We start from the raw sequence: 19,330 nt of genomic DNA on the forward strand, positions 1-19,330 counted from the left end.
ATTGGCACAGGACAGAGCAGAGTTTAGGGCTGTTGTACATAGGGTCGCTATGAGTCGCAAGCGACTCGACAGCACATAACAACAATACTCTAAACCTTACTATCACTTTTGTGCCTGTCCTGTGTGTTTATAATATATTGTTTGTTGTTTTTCTTGCTGTTGAGTTGTTGCTTAGGTTTGGATTTTTGCTTGGGCTTTAGCTTGTAAAATTGGGATATGTAGTCTTTTGTGTAAGAGAAGAAAACTGTCAACAGGCTAGATTGGCATGGTGGCTGTAACAATAGGCTTGAGTATATCAGAGATGGTGAGGATGGTATAAGATAGGGCAAAGTTCAGATCCATTGTTTATAGGCTTGCTATGTGTCACTGTTGATTCAGCAGCGTGTAACAACAAACAGTAGTCTGGGAATTGCTTTTCCCCCAATAAAACCCATCCATAAAGGCTCAACTATGTTTTTACAACTATGTCACTATAGTTCTCATTTTCACTGCTAGATATTTGATTTCACAAATATACCATAAGGTGTTTATCTGTCCCTTTTATAATCATTATCTCTTATACATATCTTTGGGAGTACATGTATGAGTTTCTCTAGGTCTTAACTTGTGGTCTAGGAACCTCAGGGTCCTTGGGATTCTTTTAGATGGTCAACAAGTCGAATTCTTTTCATATAACTGAGACGTTGCTCCTTGAACTCTTTTCTCTCACAGTGTTACACTGAAGTGTTCCAGGGGTAGCATGACTTAGATGATATAACAGACTGAAAACAGAAGCAAACCTAAGGATTTAGTTCTCATTTATTAAACCTGACACAAAAGAGATTTGAAGAAATATATTAAATATATTAAAGAGTGCCACTTTTTTCCTGAAACATTGTTTTAGAAAATGACATTTTCATTAAAAATAAGTCCTCTGATGGTATGAAATTGTGCTGCCATCCCAAAGACTTATGGTTCGAATCTGCTGCTCTGCTGGAGAAGGATGGGCGGTCTCCTGGGCAGTTAAACTGCCTCTGAAAACCTGCTGGAGGGCCCGCTTATGGGTCAGTCCCCGCTCTATGGCACGTAACAACAGCTACGTTATAGTTATATAATTAAATATTCTTAAATGTTTTAATTTAATTTAATTTCTAATATGGTAAATATTTATAGATAAAATTCACATAAGCAAAATCTATCTGTAATTCTTTTTCTTTTTAAGAATATTTTTTATTTTACTTGAGATTTTAATGAAAGTTTATTGAGAACTTTTATTTCAATTCAATCATTGTTGCACATTTTCCTCCCTGTCCTGCCCCCCGTTTGCTTTTCACTGTGAAAAAATTCTTTCATTGTTGCACAATTTCCTCTCCCCACCCAAATCCACTAGAATATAATTTTTAAGACTATAGAGAAGTCCTGAGACCAAAAAATCTGAAAGTAGTTCTAGGTTATACCCCTAATGGTAGAAGTAAAAGACCATTGGGTATGTAAGAATACTAGATTGCTCTATAAAGTGTTTGGGTTTGTTTGGTTTTTTAAAAAATGTTTTTTTATTCCACTAGCAGTATACAAACAAATGTGTGTACCATCCTTGCTGACAAACAGTTATATCTTATTTTAGTTTTATGTACCTCCTTTGATTATTCAAGAGGATAAGTGTCCATCTCATGTTGCCTGACCACTTTGTTTCCCTTTCTGAAATGTCTATTCATGTTCTTTGCTAATTTTTACTGTTTTGTTTTTCTTCTCTAATTGATTTATGTTTTTGTTATTGTTGATTGGCTTGGAATCCAGGACCACTCATAGCAACCCTATGAACAAAAGGCCTGAAGCCTTTCTATAACTATCGACATTTATCAAAGTTCATAGAGTTTCCAGAGGGATATTGTTTAGGAAGAGGATCCAGGCCCAGAACAGAAAGTGGATCTCTTATTTTCTTCACTTGAAGTTTCTTTGTAAGCTTACATCCTTACATTCTATTTTGAAATTTTGAAATAATTTCATATATTCTATGAGTCTTTGGTCTGGCTAATAAATGGTGCCAACATAATTTGTTCATTCATTCCTCTCTCTTTTCCTCAATTGTCAATGCTTTCTGGTTATATATTAAAATTTCATTTATATGTAGGTCCATTTCTGAATTCTTCCATCAGTCAAATAGTCCTTTCTTGTCTGTTGTTGTTATGTGCTGTTGAGTCATCTACGACCTTATGTACAACAACTCTGAAGCCTGCCCTATCATGAACCAGTCTCACTGATTCTGTCATGTAAACCCCCGTTGTCCTAGTTACTATATCATCCATCTCATCTAGGATTTCCTTTTCCTCTCCTGTGCCATCCCGCCACCCTTTGGAGCATGATGTCCTTCTCCAAGGACCAGTTGGTCCCTTCTGGCCAGGTGCCCAAAATATGTAATACGGAGCTTCAAAATCCTTGCCTCCAAGGAGAAAACTTGGTTTCACCCTCTCCAAGACAGACCTGTTTGTTTTCTTGATGGTCCATTGTATGTTCAAGACTCTTCTGCAGTACCCCCACTCAATCAATTCTTCTTCTGTCATCAATTCTTCTTCTGTTATCCTTAGTCATTTTCCAGCTCTTTGATGCATAGCATAATTGAAAGACCATTGCCTGGATCCAGGCACACCTTAGTCTCTAGATTGACATTGTTGCTTCTCAGTACTCTGGAGAGGTCCCTGAAGCAGATTTTCCCAATGCAGTCCATCTTTTGATTTCTTGACTGCTGGTGTCAAAAGTGTTGACTGTGTAGCTGAGCAAGCTGTAATTGTTAGCAACCTTATTCTCTTCTCCATTTATCTTGGTGCTGACAACTGGCCCAGTGGTGAATATCTTTTTCTTCTTGATGATGAGCTTCAATCCATATTGAAAACTATAGTCCTTGATCTTCTGCAGCAATAATTTCCAGTCCTCCTCCGTTTCAGCAAGCAAGGTTGTGTCATCTGCATAACACAGGTTGTTGATCAGTCTTTTCTTCATTCCTGATGCCACAGTCCTCCTCATAAAGCTCAACCTCCCAAATGATCTGTTTTTGTATATAGATTGAAAAGTTATGGAGGCAGGATGTATCCTTGGAGTACTCCTTTCCTGATTTTGATCCATGTAGTGTTTCCTTGCTCTGTTCTAAGGACTGCTTCCTGGTCTGAGTATAGGTTTCACATGAGTACAATACCATATTAAAGTAAGCTTTGCTATAAGATAAAGTGATGTTTCCTCCTCTCACTCCTTAGAATGGTCTTGGCTCTTAGATCTTATTTTTTCATCTGTTCTTTAAATGTGATTCTAATTAGCATTATGTTGAATCTTATATTAATTAACATTTATATGACCTTGAGTCATCTATCCATAAGGATAATTTCTTTTATGAACATAAAATTTGGTAGATTCCTAAAAATTTTATCATTTTTATTACTGTTATAAATAACTTTTAATTCATTTTCTGTTTTGGTTATATAGGAATGCAGCTTTTGATCTTATTTTCAATGACCTTGCTGAGTTCTCTTATTTCTTAAAATGTTTGTAAGTTTCTGTTGTGTCTTACAACCTTATTTTCTATAGAATGAAAATTTTCTCTTTCCTTTTTTTAATCCTTTCATCTTTTTCTTGTCTTTAAGAAAACTGGCAAGGATCTCAAATATGATATAGAAGAAATAATATGATTAAGAATATCCTTATAATTTTCCTGATTAGTGAATGCTCCCAACATTTTTTCATGAAGACAAGTATTTGCTGTTGAGTTTGCAAGAATGTGCTTTCATAGGCTATAAATTGCACCAGAGGAGACTACCCATCTTTCTCCTGAGGAGTAAAGGATGGATTCAAACCATTTGCCTATGGGTTGGCAGTGCAATTCCTTACCCACTAGACCACCAGAAGTCCATAGCAAGGGTTTATTGTTGCTTTGTTATGTACCATCAAGTCAAAACCAACCCGTAGCTGTCCCTCCAGCAGGTTTCCAGAGGCAGTAAATCACATGGGAAGAGATTGCCTATTTTTGTCCCATAGAACAGCTGGTGGCGTGAAATCAAGTACGTTTGCATTAGCATTGCAATTCTTTACCTGTTAACCACCAGAGCTCCCTGGCAAGGTTTTAACAGCCTGTAAATCACTGGAATCTTTACTTTCTATGCCATTAGTCTCAGTTTCAAATTGCAAAGGAGAAAATATTTAAGCCAGAGGAGAGAATAGGCAAAATATTTCTAAAATTGGATTATAAAATCACTTTAACCAGAATCAAGGGTGGAATAACCGCTACTCACTATTATGGTTTATTCATTAGGATATTAACTGTTGCTTCTCCCTTCTGTGTGCCCTCTGTAGCTCGATGTTGTTGGGGACGGTGCTGTGGATGAATTTGAAAAGCAAAGGCCAAGCAGAAAACAGAAAAGTTTAGGACTCCTGTGCCAGAAGTTTCTAGCTCGCTACCCAAGTTATCCCTTGTCAACCGAGAAAACGACTATCTCCCTAGATGAAGTTGCTGTCAGTCTTGGTATGTATTATCAGCTTACCTGGAGGCCTGTCTCCAGTTACAGCCTTGGGGAGGCTGAAGGCCTCAGGTAACACTTCTTTAAAAAAAAAAAGCAAAGAGTGAGCCCTCCAAAAATATGAAGACAGGAGCAGGCTGAGCTAGCAAGTTCCTCTTCATTATGCATAGCTCTCAAGGACCCTTATTGGCCCCAAGTGTTAAAAAAAAATTTTTGGTTTTTTATTTTCATGTTATAAAGTACTTTTATGAAATTATCTTCATTATAAACTAATATTTTCATTTTATCTTATGTCCGACATGCTAAAAACTAGTTTAGAAATATTCTGCTATTTATTTTTCATAGTGCTTCTAGGAGTTCAGAATTGGTGTGATTTTCTTTATAAAAGCAAGATTTAAGAGCACAAGCATTAAGTCTGAGGTACTGTAATAGAATATTTACATCAAGCCTGTGAAACTAGAAAAAACAAAATAAAATCCATTTAGATGTAGCTCAAAAAAGCAAACTTTATAACAAAGAGGGATATATGTGTTCCCATGGCAAGGACAGGATGTGACTATACATGTCTGTGCAGCTGCTTCAGAAGAGAGACCCCTAGTGGGCAGTTGGTTTCAAAGCAAACATTGTTGATACTCAGCAGAAATCACAATGTGTCCTGAAAAAGAAATTTTACGGACAGAACCAAAAAGAAGAACCAAATCAAACCCCATTGCCATTCAATTGACGCCAACTGTAACAACCACAGAGGACTGAAAAGAACCTCCCCATAGGATTGCCAAGGCTGTAAATCTTTATGGAAGAATTTGCTACATCTTTCTCTGACAGAGGACATGTTAGGTCTCCATCACCAGCCTGTCAGTTAATAGCTTAGTGCTTAACCACTGTATCACCAGACTCCAAAAAAAAGAATAATCTAGATAGGTTTTATGGTAAGTTATAATTTTTGTTTGTTTATTGGCTCTGTTTCTTAGTCCAGGGAAATGTGCCATAGTAGATAACTGTCAATCTAAATTATTCAAGCAGATGACTGAAAACATTTTCATTTTTAGAAGCTAAGGTAATAAAGAGGAAGTTGTCTTTGATGGGAAGACTGTGGACTGATCTTTGGGTTAAAACAGAACTGGATTTAAAGCCCAGTTCTATAGTTTACAGGCTATGGGAACTGAAAAAGGTATATAGACTATAACATAGCCCTGCAGAGACATAGCAGTATTTGGAGAGAATGTCAGGAAAGTTCCTAATTTAGTTCATTGCATAAGAAACACTTTATTATGTGGAACAGATTCTCTTCAGCTTATGTTAGCCAAATCCCACACCTGCTCTTCCAAAACTACCCTGTGAACTTCTACAGCTAAGGAGGGCAAGTAGTGTTCTTCTGGCTTTGGGGACCCATTCTGGAATCCAGAAATAGATATAGTATTCTAAGATCAGGGCCAAAGAAACAAGAAGGGCAGAAGAGAAAACTAGGCAGAGGCATAGTGTGGAGTCAGTTAAAGAACAGGATCTTTTCAAAGAACCAACTCCTAGTTTTGTTGATGGTTTCAATTTTTTTTGGGGGGGTTTCTATTTCATTTATTTCTGCTCTAATTTTTATAACTTTGGGTTTTTTAAAGAGTGTTGGGTTTTCTTGCTGTTCTTTTTCAATTTGTTGGAGATGTTGGGTTAGAGAGTCAATGGTAATTTTTTCCTGCCTTTTTAATGTGTTTGCTTATTACTATCAATTGACCTCTGATTATTGCTTTGGCTGTTTCCCAGAGGTTTTGGTAAGTGACATTTTCATTGTCACTTGTTTCAAGAAACTTTTTCATTTTATTTTTTATTTCTTCTAGTACCCAGTCATGTTCAAGCAAGGTGTTGTTCAGCTTTCAAATGTATGGTTTTTTTCTTATTTATCCTCTTGTTATTAATGGAAATTTTTAAAAAAGCAATAATTTTAAAAATATTATTTAGAGTCAGATAATTAAATAGTAAAAATAATTTTTAAAAAGAACAGGATCTTCAAATTGATCTTACCATTTGGTATGCCGAAAAGTCGATTCTGACTCATTGGGACCCTAATGAACAGTAGAACTACCCCTGGTGTTTCCTGTACTTTTCTGTCGTCTCCAGATCAGATTGTTATGTCTTTTTTCCTTCAGAGCAACTGGTAGGTTTGAATTGTCAAACCTCTGAATAGTAGTCAAACCCATATTCATTGACCCACCAAGGCTCCTTTACACATGTAAAGGAGGTAAATGAGGATAAAAGAATAGATCATCAAGTATCTTTCCAGTGGAGTTCATGAGGCCAACTTCTCTCTATATACTCAGCTTTTCTCAGCAGGCACTGATGTCAGTGCACAAGGCAAACAATTAGAATTTGGAAGATGTGGTACAGGTCACAAAGAGAACAGGAAAGAAGAGCCTTGCTTTACAGTGGCTGCAGGGGATGCTATAGGTCCTCATGTTAACGGGCTGTCAGCAGCAGAACCCCAGAAATTCCTTCAGCAGCTTCCCATTGCCTCCTGATCACTTGTACCTGCCAAGTGCATTTCATGGCAGGGGCCTTTGGTAAAAGCTATCTCAGAGGCACCCTTCACTTGGAGTTAAATCTAAATTCATTGCTATATCCCAAGTTATGAGTTCCAAGTTCATATTTTAACTGAGAACATGCAGAGCATTAAGATAGCATTGTTTCCTGGATGCTGATGCCATGGAAATTTGAGATTGGTATTATAGGTAGAGAAGTTAAGGAACCGAGAATTAACTTCAGCAATTAGAAAATGGCACAGCTTAGGACACTGTCTTACTGGATTGGGAAGATCTTCATAAACTCTGTCTAGGAATAAGCATGGTAACCACAGGTAAATCCTTGATGGTATAACTAATGTCGTGACAACAATTAATAAGATTACCTTGGCACAAAAGAAAAAAAAATGGATGAATGCCAGTGAAAAATCTTCCTGAATATCCCCAAGGTAACCCACAGATCTCAAGAGCTGTGAAATGGAACTGTCTAACTCACGAGCCAACATTTAAACTCAGCCCAGATGGAAAAGGCAAATGACTGAGCAGGCGAGCTCTGCCACATTTGCCTTTGCCAGTATCTTGTAAACATTTGTTGGGCATATTAAGCAGCAGTCTTACTCTCCAAGTCAGAATCTTCCTTTCGTTTGCTTCTTAGGATGTCTAGCCACTAGATGGAGACTTAACGGCTTCTGTCAACGACATAATAACAAAAGAGGCAGACAGATGGCTGACCCTGGGGTGTCTCGGTTGCATTCACATGATATTCCTAATGGGAAGGTTTCTAGAATGGTGCAGGCTAAACAAGATGGGTTAATATAGGAAGACAGACAGGAGCTAGGTGGTTCTGGATGAAGGCTGCTGACTACTGCCAGCTCTTTGCAGACAGCATTTGGCAACCCAAACCTGCTCTTCTGAGATGCAGAACTCTCCAAGTCCTGAGCCAAGATGTCCCTACTGACTGTGAAGCACTCTTTTCCATGCATGTGCTAGAACTCCCTCCTGCTGCAGGATTCTCAGACATTGGGCCTTTTCTCACATTGAGTCTTTGAAAGGTCCAACACTGCATTCACTGAGTCTGCCCCCATTCTGTTACAGCTCCTGGCAAGTGAGCCAAAAGAAAGACATTCTTAGAGCTGGACTGGGAGCTACCTGGAAGCTTTTGTTAGGGGCCAGTGGAGACCTTATTGTGCTACAGGATGAGTCACAGATGGGTGATTTTTAAGAAGCTGTTTCCTCTGTGACCTCTTATGCTAGCAGGGATTGCAGGAGCTACTTTGCAGGGTGTCTCAAGGGCCAAGCCAAAAAAACTTACTAATATATACTAATAAAGGTGTGGCTAAAATGAACACCCACTGGGGACCATTTACATTAGCACATTTAATCCTTACCCTTTTGTGAGATAAACATGAAGGCACAGAAAGGGAAAAAGAAATTGCCCAGAACCACCCAACTGGTAATCCCCACATTTAACCACAATAAATACTGTTGGTAAATTCCATGTCAGTTTATAGTCCTAGCTGCTTGGGAAAATAGATAAGAACTTGAGGAGCTTTCATAGTCTGTATAAGGGCCTCTGTGCTTTGCTCTGGGCTATCTAGCAAGATACTGTATGCGAGAATACAGAGCTGTCAGTAGCCATGATAAGGAAAAGATTTCTTTGTTGCTCTAGCCCTGCTAATAGCTTCCTCTGTAGGCCTGAAAAGAGTGCCCAAGCTCTTGAATTCTGAGTATCTATTTCAAAATAGCTACCATTCTTTTTTTTCCTTATTGGATTATTAAAGGTAGATTAACAAAGTAGATTTTTTCATAATCTTCAGATTCTGGGAAAGAATATTGTGCAATAATGAGGTGTTAGCCACTGGACACAATTTGTTAGATAGTCTGCAAAATGAGGAATATAAGTGAAAAACAGCTACCAGCATTCATCAAGCACCCATTAAGAACACTACTATATGTGTTATCTAGTACCATCAATTTTGAGTGTTGACATATTTATGTGGTTTCTCTAGCAGGTATAAAGAAACATTGCTATGATGTTTATGAAATATAGATGGAACTATCATTCTTAGATCTTAGTCAGTTTTGGATCCTTAAGAAGAAAGAAAAATAATTTATGTTGCTTACATCCTTATGGGTTCAGTTGGTAGAATATCCACACTTGTTGGGCATCATACTTTTGATAGTTTTCTAGCTCTCAAAGAATTTATCTGAAAAAGTGTTTATCTGCATGATTTCTACTGGCTTCTGTCTTTCCAATAGGTGTTGAAAGGAGACGCATCTATGACATTGTAAATGTGCTAGAGTCACTGCAACTGGTCAGCCGTGTGGCCAAGAATCAGTACGGCTGGCATGGACGGCACAGTCTGGCAAAAACCCTGAGGAACCTCCAGAGACTAGGAGAGGAGCAGAAATATGAAGAGCAGATGGCACAACTCCAACAGAAAGAGCTAGACCTGGTGGAGTACAAATTTGGAGAACGGAAAAAAGATGTCTACCTTGATTCTCAAGACCAGCATGTACTGGATTTCTCTGAACCTGACTATCCTTCTTGTGAGTCCATTGTATCCACATAAGTATGGCAGAGAGCATGTGCGCGTCTCTTCTGAAGAGATTACAGTTAGGTGGAATGTGCCAGGTTGACAACCTTGGAGAGAAGTGTCCTCTTAGCCTCTCTCCTGGAGAAAGGGAGACAGATGGGTCCCCTGCTGAGCTGCCCAGTCAGCCTTATTTGAAGCCTATCTAGTGGCAGTTCACTTGCTTTTTGATGTTTTTGAAACACAGACACTAACAGGATCCCTGTTTTAGGTTGGCAGCCCCTTTTTTATTCTCTTTGTGAACTATTAAGTAAAAATTACAGTCTTTAAGGAAATTATGTATGTGTATATATATCCATATACATATACCCAGTCATGTGTATCCATATCCACAATCCACAGATACAGATTTTCAAAAAGAAGAATTCTTTTTACCATAAAATGTTGACATAAAGAGTTAACCTTTGTTTTCATTTCATGGAGAAATATTTTTGGACTTCTATCTCTATTGTCCCTCCTCTCCGTCAACTCATTTTTATCGGAGCTTCCTCCTGTTTTTACCCATTGATCTGCATCATTCTTACCCTTTCCCTATTGCTAAGATGATAAAGTGCAAAGATCACTCACATTTTAATTGCAAATAGTAAAAATGGAAAGAATGGTGGACTGGTTTTCATTAGATTCACTGCCTTATGCCTTTAGTTCCACCCCGTGAGCCAGTACTGATCCTAATAACCAGAGGAGAGAGCCATCTGTCAGAGATGGTTTCCCTGCCATCCATAGCTAATCAATGTCTTCTGTTTACTTACATTTTACTTATTCACTTACTTGGGAAGAGAAGTGGAGACATTGAATACCTACTATGTTTAGAGTATAGTCTAGACATTGTGGTACAGAAAGGTAAAAATGGAGTCCGGGGAAGAGTTGATGTTCTGAATACAATGCCTAGTCCTTTTCAGCCTTTTATTCTCCTGCATTCATCTTTTGAAAAAGTCACCTCAAGAAGACAGTCTGCATCATGGATTCTATTATTGAATCCATGATGAATATAAAGCATTCATAGAAGTTTAAAATATGCATTTTAGAATCTCTGCCTACAGCAGAGTAATTTTATGAGCCACAAGAAAATCAGCCATCTATCGTTATGGGCCAACTTTTGTGATGTATGTCCAAAAAAAGGTTTCTGCCTATAACAAAGATAGTCTTTCCATCTGCTGGTTTCAAAGCTCGATGACTCTACACGCTGTAAGTACAGCCTGCATGGGGGCAAATGGTGTGTTTTGATGCTTTTTCTTTTCCCCTTTGTAGCATCTGCAAATAGTAGAAAAGACAAATCCTTGAGAATTATGAGCCAGAAGTTTGTTATGCTGTTCCTTGTATCCAAAACCAAGATCGTTACCCTTGATGTGGCTGCCAAAATACTGATAGAAGAAAGCCAAGATACTCCAGATCAGAGTAAATTTAAAAGTAAGAATCTTCACCTCCATCTGTTTATCAGCACTGAAAGGGTGGGGTGATTGCATAATGTTGGTATTTTCTGCCTGTGATGTGCCGAATTCTTTGGAGAAGGGAATGAACTGCACTTGTTTCTGCTTTCATTACGCCTGTCGGTGTTGTGTTGTAGGTATTGTTAGTGACTCAGGCACAACAATGCCTCGTCTGATATTTGAGTCCGTCCTTGTAGCTACTGCGCCCAACTACTATCCCACCAAAGGACTTAGGGTCTTTTCCTTCTCCGAACATGCTTCTCATCTAGGGATTGATTTCCTCCAGTGGTGCCTCTAAAGTCTGACATTATTCTTTTGTGATTTCTTCACTCTTCAGTTTTTTATTTGCTACTCGGGGCGAGTAGATCCTCAGGCCTTTCTTTATAGTCTTAGTCTGGAAGCTCCACTGAAACCTGTCCACTATGGGCAACCTGCTGATACTTGAAATACAGAGGGCACAGTTTGCAAACCATAGCAACACACAAGCCACTAACATTCTCCACACTGACAGCAGACAGAAGACTGGTGCTGAGAATGCTGTTAATCATATACTAGAATCCCCACTAAAATCCATCCCTGGAGGGTTACAGTGTATGGTGACAAGAGCATCGTCTCCACAAACATGGTCAAAATGGGCTTCTTGGGAGTGTCACCACCTCCAAGAAGGAAAGCCTGAGTTTTCACTCCCTTTTATTCCCTGTCCTCTCCACACACTTCTGAAGGATGGAGGTGAAAGTTGTCTATAGGTAAGAACAGGGCAGGGTAAGGAGGTGGGACGTGGTCCTGGACTTACCGAGTTCCACACCAAATGCATCAGTCTTTTCCGTCAGCAATCTCTGGTTGAGCCAAGTATGTCTGGCTGCTGGTAGCCTTTTCCAGCCCTGGGAAAGCCACTAGCTCAACATTCTCTAGCTTTTTCTCTCTCCAGCTGGAATCCCAGCTATCCTGTGGGGAAAATGGCTAGAGAAAACTTGGATTCTTGCTTCAGCATTGGAAAGAAAATCGCATCTAGGTGACTGTCCAATGTTTCTGAACAGGGATCAAAGCTCCTTTGCTTGATCCCAGCCCTGGAGCCAAAGAGATTTCCTCACTGTCAGTTATTTTCTGTATTGAGGAGACTTTATGGTCATAGCCCTTCCTTTTCAGTGTATTATCCCTCTCTGAGTTTTTCTTCTGTTGTTGCATTTTCAAATGTCTCTCGCAAAGCCTCTTAAGACTCAAGAATATTCCCACTACTTCCACCTCTCTGACCCTGTGTGGCTGAGTTGATAAAAATGCCGGGGTTTCGGGCGAGGAGCTGCCTGTCTTCTGCAGCTGTACCTCGTGACCTTGAGTCCTGGCCCCACAGTGCTGCTTTGACAGGAAGCTCTGGGAGTCCCTGTCATTTTCACAGGCCAGTTTGTGCCATGACCCCCTGCTGGAAGAAACTCAGGGCCAGCCTTTTATGTGCTACCCAGCAGAATTACATTTACTAAGACTTTAATTAGAGTCCATCTTCTTCCCCTGGTGTTTTTTGCAATTCCAGTATACCCCTGCTTGTCACTAGGTAGATCTTGTCAGAGGTGGCAGGTTGTGGGAATGGAAGGACATGCTGACCTTTCCTTAGTATCTTGCTTCAGATCCAGCGGGTACATAAATCCTGTGCGACTTAATGCCTGAGCCCCTGGCTCTCTTCATCTCACCACATTGCTTTCTGCTTGACGTTTTCGGTGGCCCAGAAAAGTTACCGATCACATAAACTAAAATATAATGGTGTCAGGAATCACATAATCATAATTGTGCTTTATATCTTCAAGCAAAGGTACGCCGCCTCTATGACATAGCCAATGTTCTGACCAGCTTGGCCCTGATAAAGAAAGTGCATGTCACTGAAGAACGAGGTCGTAAACCAGCCTTCAAGTGGATCGGGCCTGTGAACTTCAATGCCAGTGGTAAGGCAGCTTGCTTGTCCTAGAGAGCTGGTTATTTATGATCTCAAGGTCGAGTTATATATATACTTCATAGGGAGATTTCTTTTTTCCCTCCTCATTTTCTGTGTTGGTGATTGGCATCAAGTCTGCCCCTAATCGGTGGTGGCCCCATTCACAGTGGACAGATCTGTGATCCGTATTATTTCTATTTGCTGATTTCTGAGAAGCAGATTACCAGGTCTTTCTGTTTGTTCTTAGTCTGGAAGCTCTGCAGCATCCCAGCAGCATGCATTGTGTCTTTTCTGACAAACCACCAGTGGCTGCTCATGAGGTTCACTGACCTCGAATCAAACCTAAGTGTCCTTGGAAGGCAAGGTGTCTACCGTTGTACTGCCGCATGTTTTCTATGCCAAACAGTCACACACATTGTCACTCAGTAGCTACCTTGTTGGATAGACTAGGACTGCCCTGTAGGGTTTCCAAGACTAACGTCAACACAGAAGCAAAAGCCTCATCTTTCTCTTGTGGAGATGCTGGTGGGCTCAAACCACTGACCCTTTAGTTAGCAGCTGAGTGCTTTCTCACCGTAGCTCTAGGCTTTTCCACATGAACCATGTGAGACATAAAATTAGACCAATAATCTCACTGTTGGTACAATAAACGTTAACTTACAAACTGTATGTACTGTTGAATTCATGCATCATACAGTCAGGAGGCCAGGAAGAGACTGAGAGCTTCTCGTTTGGGAGGAGCTTCTATGATTGCTCTTTAGAAGTTGTGTTCTCCAGAAATGTGGGACTGGCGATTTAAAATGACCCTTCTCTTGAAACTCCGGTTGTTTCTACATTAGCAAGACAGAGTAAGGTTTTTCTTTTAAGTTGCAGATAATTAAGGAATTATATAAATTCCTAGCACAAAATTATTATGTGGTAAAATTGCTTTTGACTATAATGTAGAAGTAATGAATAACTTTTTTATAATTACTTAAAAGGTTACAAGTGTCCTAATTTTCTCAAACTGAAATAAGGTATTATCTTCTTATTTCTTAGGTTACATATCTGAGCAGTCAAGGACTAGATCTTAACCACACGAGCCATTATTATACATGTAGCTGGGCTAACTAGAGAGGCGGGTGGGGGGGGGGGGGGGAAGAAGCAATTAAAGTTATTATTTTAAATTACCCTTGCAATTTTGGTGCTAGTGGTATAAATTTGTGTCACTTAACACAAGTTTATAGAAGACAAAGCTCTCTCTTTCTCTCATCTCACATTATTCACTTAGGATCTAGATGGAGCCACTTAAAATTTAAATATAAATAAGTTAGCCAGGTGAGTACATGCTGTTGTGGACTGTGTACCACTTATGCTACTGAATACCAGAAGAGAATCCGAGAATGAGTCTGGAGATAATGAGAGTGTGCTATATAATCAATGATTCATTCATTGCATATTCTTTTTGTAAGAAACATAAATACAGATTATACACATGGATTTCACCTGGTGGTATGTATAGGAATCAGATTGATTACATCTGTGGAAAGAATCATTGGAGAAGCTCAGTATCAGCTGTGAAAACTAGGCCAGGAGCTGATCATGGAACAGACCACCAACTACTCATATGAAAGTTCACACTGAAGCTAAATAAGGTTAAGTCAAATCCATAGGAACCAAAATTTGACTTTGAGTCTATCCCACCTGAATTTCAAAACGATCTCAGGAACAAGTTTTGAGGCCTTGAACACAAATGCATGAAGACCAGATGAGCTGTGGGAGAATACCAAGAATATCATCCATGAAGAATGCAAAAGAGCATTACAAGACAAAGGAGGAAGAAAACCAAGATGGATGTCAGATGAGACTCTGAATAGTGCAGTAGAGCACCAAGAAGCCAAAGCAGAGGGAAGAAATCAGGAAGTGAAGGAGCTAAACAGGTTTCAAAGGACAGCGTGGGAAGACAAAGCCAAGTATTATAATGTGCAAAGAACTGGAGTCAGAAAATCAAAAGGGCCAAACTCACTTGGCATTTCTTAAGCTGAAGGAACTAAAGAACAAATTCAAGCTCGAGTTGCAATACTGAAGGATGCTTTGGGCAGAATATTAAATGATCCAGGGAGCATTAAAAGAAGATGAAAAGCATATACAGAGTCATTATACCAAAAGGAATTGGCAACACAGAAGAATTTTATGAAGCAACATATGAGCAAGAGCCTGTGGTGATAAAGGAAGAAGTTCAAGCTGCTCTGAAGGGATTGGCAAAAAACAAGGCTCCAGGAATTGATGGCATACCAGTTGACATATTTCAGCTAACAGATGCTGCCCTAGATGTGCTCACCAAGTTGTGCCAAGAAATCTGGAGGACAACCACCTAGTGGACTGGAAGAGATCTATATTCCCATTCCAAAGAAAGTTGACCCAACAAAGTGCAGAAATTATCAAACATTATCTTTAATATCACATGCAAACAAGATTCTGCTGAAAATTACCCAAAAACGACTAGAACAGCACATCAACAGAGAACTGCCAGAAGTGCAGGCTGGGTTTAGAAGAGGCTATGGTACTAGGGATATTATGACTAATGTTAGGTAGATCTTGGCTGGAAGCAGAGAATACCAGAGTAATGTCTGTTTCATTGACTGTGTAAAGACATTTGACTGTGTGGATCACAACTGTGGCTGACTCTGAGAAGAATAGGAGTCCCAGAACACTTGATTGTCCTTATATGAAATGTATACTTGGATCAGGAGGCAGTCGTCAGAACAGAGCAAGGAAACACTGCATAGTTCAAAATCAGGAATGATGTACACCAAGGATGTATCCTATCGCCATACTTCTTCAATCTACATGCAGAACAGATCATCCAGGAGGCTGGGCTCTATAGGGAGGAATATGGCATCAAGATTGGAGGAAGACTTATCAACAACCTACAACATGCACATACAACCTTGCTTGCCAAAACTGAGGAGGGCCTAAGGCATTTGCTGCAGAAGGTGAAGGACAGTAGCCTTAAATATGGATTACATCTCAACATCAAGAAAACAAAGATTCTCACCACTGGGATGATTAGCAACATCATGATAGATGGTAAAGAGAGACTGTTAACAGCTTCAGTTTACTTGATTTCAGCACTATTGGTACTAGCAGTCAGGAAATCAAAAGATTAATTCCATTGGGAAAAGTCTGCTGTAAGGGACTTCTCTAGAGTACTCAAGAGCAACGATGTCAGTCTGGAGACTAAGGGGTGCCTGATCCAGGCCATCGGTCTTCGCAATTACTTGCTCTGCATCAGAAAGTTGAACAATGACTAGAAATGATAGGAGAATTGATGCCTTTGAGCTGTGGTGTTGGAGACAAGTATTGAATATACCATGGATTGCTAGAAGAACAAACAAGTTCATCCTATAGAGGGTGAAACCAGGTTGCTCCTTGAAGGCAAGGACTCTGAAGCTCCATGTGACATACTTTGGACATGTTGCAAGGAGGAATGAGTCCTTGTAGGGGGATATCATGATTGGAAGGGTAGAGGGACAGCACAAGAGAGGAAGACCTTTGATGAGATGGATTGACTCAGTGACTGGAGTAATGGGGGTAGGTGTGTCAGACACAAGAAGGATTGCTCAGGTTAGAGCAGGGTTCAGAGCTGCTGTATATAGGATTGCTATGAGTCGCAAGTGACTCTACAGCCCATAACAACCACAGCAACAACAAAATGCCATTTCCTCTCATACTCTTTTCACCCATTAGCCCTCTCTTCTCCTTGGCTGCTTCTCCGTGGAACAATATTCTGCTCTCCCCTCAAACCTGGCTCAAACATCACTTCCTTCTTGAAGTTTTCCCTGAATACCCAAAGAAGAACTCATCTGAATTATTACCGTCTCATTTTTGTACTCGGTGATGTTGATGTTAGTCTGCATGTGTGAGGCTGGAGAATGTCTTTGTTCATCTTTGATTGCCTAAGTCTGTCTTGTTCATATTAGGTGGTTAATGAGCTTTCATCAGAGGAGGAGAGTCGAACACCTTTGAACGTTAGAGCACAATTAAGTGCTACATGGGGTGGTTCTGGCTGTATAGGAAATAATTCGGAGAGATTAGTTTGCATGAATGGATTTCCACATTTTGGGGAGAATGAGTGGAGAAACTTTTAGTTGAAGGAACAAAATAAGTAAGAACAAGCTTTGTTTCATGGGGAGACCAACCACTGAAGGAGTTAAGAGAGAAAATAATGAGAAATATGATTTGGTTTGTGAGAACTGCATTTTTCTTGTTTGGCTTTGGCTATCAACAATAGAAATTTATTATCTTGGTATCCTGAAGGCTAGAAGAAGGAATTTAAGTGTCATTTGGGCCTTGCTCCCTCGCATGTAGGTAAGGGAAGATATTTTTCTCCCCTTTTCTCAGCTTCTAGTGTAGACTTTCCTGGACTTACAGATGCATCATCACATGGTCATTCTTCCTCTGGTGTCTCTATATCAGTGTGTCCTCTTCTCATTTCAAAGGTCATCAGTCATACAGTTAGGATTCACCCTTCTGTATTTTAACTGATTTTACATTTTAGCTGATAACAGCCTTTTAAAAACCTGTTTCCAAATAAGGTCACATTGACAAGTACATAGCTTGGGATTCCAGAGTGTCTTTTTAGGGGATACTATCTGGTCCATAACAGACACAAAGGTGGTTAGATTGTTGTGTGAATTGGGGCTACATGGGGTCAGAATAGCTGAAAACAGGACATAGGGGCACAAGGCCATAAGCATGTCTCTGAAAGGGCCAGAGTACTGAAAGTACTCTCAAAGTACTGAAAGGGCCCCTCACTGCCCCAGAGCAGAAAGCATATAAAGAGCCCGTAGTCCACCCCATCGTGCCTCCCACAGCCACAGCAGCAGCAAGGGAATGTATTCGTTGCTGAATGACAGTTATGGTATTAAAAATGGGGTTTGTTAGGGAAGGAAGTTGGAGAGTAGGGGAGACAAAGAATGGCTCCAATGCAAACCCAAGTTTTAGCACGTCAGTCCCAAGGCACAATTCCTCAATTAGTCCAGGCTCTGGTTTCAGTTCAGCTGTCAAATCCAAATCATCCAACAAGGTTTGCCTCAGAAAAGTTATAAGTCAGCTTCTCTTTCAAACATCCAGCAAGAACAGCAAAACCTTTAACCGTGTCCAAAACCACTCTTTCTCTCTACTGTGTCTGCAAGGTCCTCTCACCAACTCCAAAATTCGAAGTTGGGGGGGCGGGGTGCAAACTTCCTGGGGTGGGGCCGGTAGCCTGGTGCCTGCAGGGTGTGGGTCAAAGGTCCAGAGATGTGTCCGGAGTCCAAAACCACTTCCTCTCTCTACTGCTGAGTGAAATATCTCAGTCACAAAAGGACAAATACTGTATGGTGCCACTGTTGTAGAATGAGGCTGACATCAGGGTGGGGGTAAGACTGAGAAAAACTGCATAAATTATGTATACTGCATTGAAGCCGATGAGGGAGAGAACAGTTTAAAAGTAGTATCTTTTAAGGCATTATGATTATCATAAGAGTTTAGAATGAGGGTTGCAGAGTGGAGTATACTCAGGGTGGGGATGGGGAGATACAGGGGATTGGATACCAATGAAGGAGTTTTTCTTTTGCTTTTCAAGGAGAAGAGCAGACTGGGGTGGGGGGTGGGGGGCAGGGAGAAAACTGCAACAATGAATGAATGGAAATCCAAAATCTCTATAAATGTTCATTGACATTAATAAAAAAAGCCTTTAACCGCAGCCAGTACAAATGCAAGATATCTCAGGTCACACCTTGCCGCAGTTTCTGCACAGCGGTACCACAATCTCTCCACCACTAGGGTCTTTTTCATCTGAAGTCTTGTCACCCAGTGTGGGAAGCACTCTTTCATTTACCCTAGTGCCACAGCTGATGGTGATTTGCAAGACCCTGTGTCTGCAGTTAAGGTAGCTGGAAACCAGAGAATACTAATGGCTTTAAAAAGGCCAACGTTTAGGCTAACACCGCAGCAGAGTTATGGTTTGTTTGGTTTTGTTTTCAAGAACAAATTCTTCCAATTTCCCTCACACCCCCGCCCCCAGCAAATTGTACAACCCGACGATTAATCCCCTTCTCCCCCTGCACATCCACATCCCTCTGCTTCCAACCTCTCCTACCCCTCTTGGATCCTTATACACATTCTATGATACTGGTTTTGTACAATATTTATCCTTTTGGGACTGAGTTCACTCAGCATAATGCTCTCCAGCCCCTCCCAAGTTAGGTAATAATTTACAAAATCATTTCTCCTGTGTGCCATCGTATTCCATTGTGTAAATGTACCATAATTTCTCCACTCATTTGTGGTTGGACATTTGGGCTGTTTCCATGTTCTTGTGATGGTGAATAATGCTGCTATGAACATTGGTGTACGAATCTCCATTTGTGCCTCA

At 40.2% G+C, this 19,330-nt stretch overlaps 1 protein-coding gene across 1 annotated transcript in view; it reads left to right on the plus strand.

Moving 5' to 3' along the window:
* The window catches only part of E2F7 (E2F transcription factor 7), a 64,828-nt gene that overhangs the window by 22,529 nt on the left and 22,969 nt on the right, over positions 1 to 19,330 (plus strand). Inside the window, exons 4-7 of the mRNA XM_006882554.1 lie at positions 4,318 to 4,486; positions 9,248 to 9,538; positions 10,831 to 10,989; positions 12,806 to 12,940. Coding sequence (XP_006882616.1) covers positions 4,318 to 4,486; positions 9,248 to 9,538; positions 10,831 to 10,989; positions 12,806 to 12,940 — 754 coding nt within the window. The remainder of the gene's footprint in view (positions 1 to 4,317; positions 4,487 to 9,247; positions 9,539 to 10,830; positions 10,990 to 12,805; positions 12,941 to 19,330) is intronic.

This window comes from Elephantulus edwardii, unplaced genomic scaffold (genome assembly GCF_000299155.1).
Source record: "Elephantulus edwardii isolate Elephantulus edwardi_28Jun2011 unplaced genomic scaffold, EleEdw1.0 scaffold00021, whole genome shotgun sequence".
Classification (NCBI taxonomy): domain Eukaryota; kingdom Metazoa; phylum Chordata; class Mammalia; order Macroscelidea; family Macroscelididae; genus Elephantulus; species Elephantulus edwardii.